We start from the raw sequence: 3,570 nt of genomic DNA on the forward strand, positions 1-3,570 counted from the left end.
CGCTTGGTGCGCCGAGCACCGCAGCCACGTGGTGGCCACCTCGCAGCAGCGGTGCGCGCGGCAGGGGGCGCCCCGCCGGCCGGCCTCGCTGCGGCGCATGGGCATGCCGGGGCAGGCGTGCTTGTCGCAGGCGGTGGGAGTGGCGATCGGGTCCACTACCTTTTCGGCCTGCCTGCGGCCGTCGTCCCAGAGCGAGCTGTGCGGGCGGACGTCGCAGGCCATGTAGTGGCGGACGACCCTGACGCAGCAGGTCGGGCTAGAGGTTGTCTTGGCGATCATGTTTCTGTTGGTCAGGGGGGTGGGTAATTGGATATGGGACGAGCTTGCGCTTGGATAGACTGATTAGGTTACTCTCGGTTGCGCTGAGTCCTTGCCTTGGGAGCCTTGATTCGCACAGAAGAGTTTGCAGGAATGCCTCGCGAGGGGGCGGCGGTTTCTTATGGATGCAATTACATTACCGCTGGCCCCAGCTAGTTGTTCACCTCATCATCCGATACTACAAAGAACTCTTCCCAAGCCATTGTTAATAATTTATTTGGTTCATTTTTACAAATAAAGCCCCTTGTGTGAACTCTATTCACATCTAATCTCCCTTTCGCCTTGTCGTCCATTTCTCGCTTTTGTCCTTTCGCACAAAGGCGCAGGCTTTGCAAAATCATCCACCGGATAACAGGCTATCAAACCACCTCCTTTGTAACAAAATCACTGCCATCACCACCAAAGGCGCTCGACCGGGCTGGCGACGGGGCCAGAGGTGGCAGCCCCACGGCCAAAGCAAGGGGTCGGCAGTGGTAGGTTCGCTGTGGCGGGCGACTCATCTTTCTGTTTTATTTTCCTTCCCGTTATTATCCCTCGTGTTATTCCTTTTTTGATTCATATTTGGTGTAGTTCCATTCTTCACTCAAGCTATCCCACCATACTACTGCCCCCTAGCTTCGTCCATCGTTGTACTGGCCACATCCCCACCAAACACAAAGTCCCACTTCCCGTTCCCGTGCTGCCTTCCTGATTAGGAAGTGCGCTGGCGATGCCGACCTATCAGGTGAGTCAGGCTGAGCAACGACCTTGACGGAAATGGAGCCCGCGATGGGGCTTTAGGGCAAGCTGTGGGCTGTCGGCACCACAAACAAACCAAGCATCATCTTTCGTAGTATAGTGGTTAGTATGCGAGCTTGTCATTCCAAACACAACGCTCGAGACCCGGGTTCAATTCCCGGCGAGAGAGTTACAAATACCTGTAGCGAGGCGATTGCCTTGACTGTCATTGCTTTTTGCGGTCTGTGTTGACCTGGCGCTTTCCTTGCGCCCTATGCTTTGTCAGCTAGGGTGAATTTTTGCTCCCGTCGGGTAATTACATGCAGGAGAATGGACGCTTGCCTTGGTAATTTGTCCGTGGCACTGTGTTCTGCGTTAGCCACGTGGAAACCCATGTATGCACCTATGGCAATGGCACCTCTCCGCTAATTTAGAGTCATGTCACCCACCCTGGACTTTTTAGCCCGGCAAGCTGCGACAGCCTTCCCGCCCACAACGGCCTCGTGCTCGTCAGCTTCCCTTTTCGTCTTGGCATGGTTTGTTCGCGCCGGAGAATAACCGGAAAGTACGCCAAGATGCTCAGTCTGCGTAGCATTTTCCGTTTCTTGGGAACTTGCTGGGAACGGTGACAAGGATGTGGCATCTTGGCTGCAGCTTCCCCTCAAACCTCCCCGGTCTTCCCCCGCGTCACCCCACACTCTTTCCCCTCGGACACTGCTCCTCGATTGGCCGCGATAGTCGCCTGCTCTATGGCAGTGGAAAATCTAGGCGCTAGATGTCTTCTTGCCTATGCTTGCCCATCGGACCGAATTGCTTGATGGCAACGTGGCGCACCCAAGCCTTCTCCAAGCCCACCTCCCCGCCTGGGCCCAAGACTCTCGGCTGCACACTCTTCACCCACGAGGTTCGCTCACATTTACGAATGGGATGAGGCAGATTCCTGTGCGTGGAACGACTCGGGGAGAAAGCCGCGGGCCGCCAAGGGCTGCCTAGGGACCGTTACGCCCGGAAAAGCACCGAGCCCCAGCAGGATGCATATGTGTTTGCGGAGATGGGGGGGATGCTATAAAGAGAGACGGCGACCATAGATACCCGTAGCAAAAGCTACTCTCGGTCTTGTCGCCTATCTACCCTCCGTCCAGCAGACACCTCCCACCATTCTGTCGGAGCCACCAGGGAAACACGAGATGGACAAGCCAACGGAGAAGGCCGACCTCGAGCGGTCTTCCCAGGGACAAAACCAAGACAACCCTGCCGACCACAAGAATGCGATCGCACCCGAGAAGGCGGCGGGCGAGCCGCTCCGAACCGAGCACGCCGAAGGGGGCGACCCCTTGAAGGTTGGGCAAGCCGAGCTCGACTACTCGGGAGCGCACGAGAAGACGGACCCGCGCGAGATCAAGCTGGTGCGCAAGCTGGACATGTATATGATGCCTATATTGTGGCTCATGTACTGGCTCAATTATCTCGACAGGAACGCCATCGCCCTCGCGCGCCTCAACGGCCTCGAGAAAGACCTTAACCTCAAGCCGGGAGAGTACCAGACCTGCATCTCGATCTTATTCGTTGGGTATGTGAACGAGAGTTACTGAGCTGGGGCCAGGAGCGGGTGACGAAAGGAAACGCCAACAGAAGACCACGCTAACGCGCCGGAACCCGCAACAGATACATCCTGATGCAGCTCCCCTCCAACATGATGCTGACGCGCGTGCGCCCCAGCATCTGGATGTCGGCCTTCATGGCGCTCTGGGCCATCGTGAGCGCGCTGACGGCGCTCTCCAAGGACTTCACAGGCATGGTGCTCACGCGCTTCTTCCTGGGCGTGACCGAGGCGCCCTACTACCCGGGCGCGCTCTACATGCTGGCGAGCTTCTACACGCGCAAGGAGATCGCGACGCGCATCTCGGTCCTGTACACGGGCAACATCCTGGCCACGGCCTTCGCGGGCCTCATTGCCATCGGCATCTTCGAGATGGACGGCATGATGGGCATCAAGGGCTGGCGCTGGCTTTTTATTATTCAGGGGGCCGTCACCTTCGTCGTCGCCGGCGCCGGCCTCTGGCTCCTGCCCGACGAGCCGCTGACGACGCGCTGGCTGACGCCCGAGGAGCGCCAGCTGGCGCACGACCGCATCGTGCGCGACACGGTCGGCGAGAAGGGCGTCACGTCGACGTGGCGCGGGCTAGCACAGGCGGCAAAGGACCCGCGCGTCTGGCTGTTTGCCTACATGCAGCACATGCACCTGGGCGCCAACGGGTTCAAGAACTTCTTCCCGACCGTCATCGGCACGTTGGGTTTCGATCAGACGGCTACGCTGGCGCTGACGTGCCCGCCGTACCTGATCGCCGGCTTCACGTCCATCGCGTGGGCGTGGTCGTCGGGCCGGTTCAACGAGCGCACGTGGCACATCACCATCGGCAAGATGGTGGCCGTGCTCGGCTTTGTGCTGGGGTGCGTGACGCTGAACACGGGTGCGCGGTACTGTAAGTGTCTCTCTCTCTCTCTCTCTCTCTCTCTCTCTCTCTCTCTCTCTCT

The 3,570-nt window shown here is 58.7% G+C and overlaps 1 protein-coding gene and 1 non-coding gene across 2 annotated transcripts; both read left to right on the forward strand.

Annotated features, from left to right (window-relative positions):
* Positions 1-1,141: 1,141 nt before the first annotated feature.
* On the forward strand, positions 1,142-1,225 carry GGTG_20269. Its single transcript has one exon. It is a non-coding gene; the product is annotated as a tRNA-Asp (tRNA).
* A 283-nt stretch (positions 1,226-1,508) lies between these two features.
* GGTG_14275 (hypothetical protein) lies at positions 1,509-3,518 on the forward strand (the record flags this gene model as incomplete). The annotated part of the gene is made up of 2 exons (XM_009232202.1): positions 1,509-2,605; positions 2,701-3,518. Coding segments are annotated over exons 1-2 (1,201 nt in total), but the record flags the coding sequence as incomplete, so codon positions are not given.
* Between the last annotated feature and the right edge of the window lie 52 nt (positions 3,519-3,570).

Source organism: Gaeumannomyces tritici, assembly GCF_000145635.1.
Source record: "Gaeumannomyces tritici R3-111a-1 unplaced genomic scaffold supercont2.214, whole genome shotgun sequence".
Taxonomy (NCBI): domain Eukaryota; kingdom Fungi; phylum Ascomycota; class Sordariomycetes; order Magnaporthales; family Magnaporthaceae; genus Gaeumannomyces; species Gaeumannomyces tritici.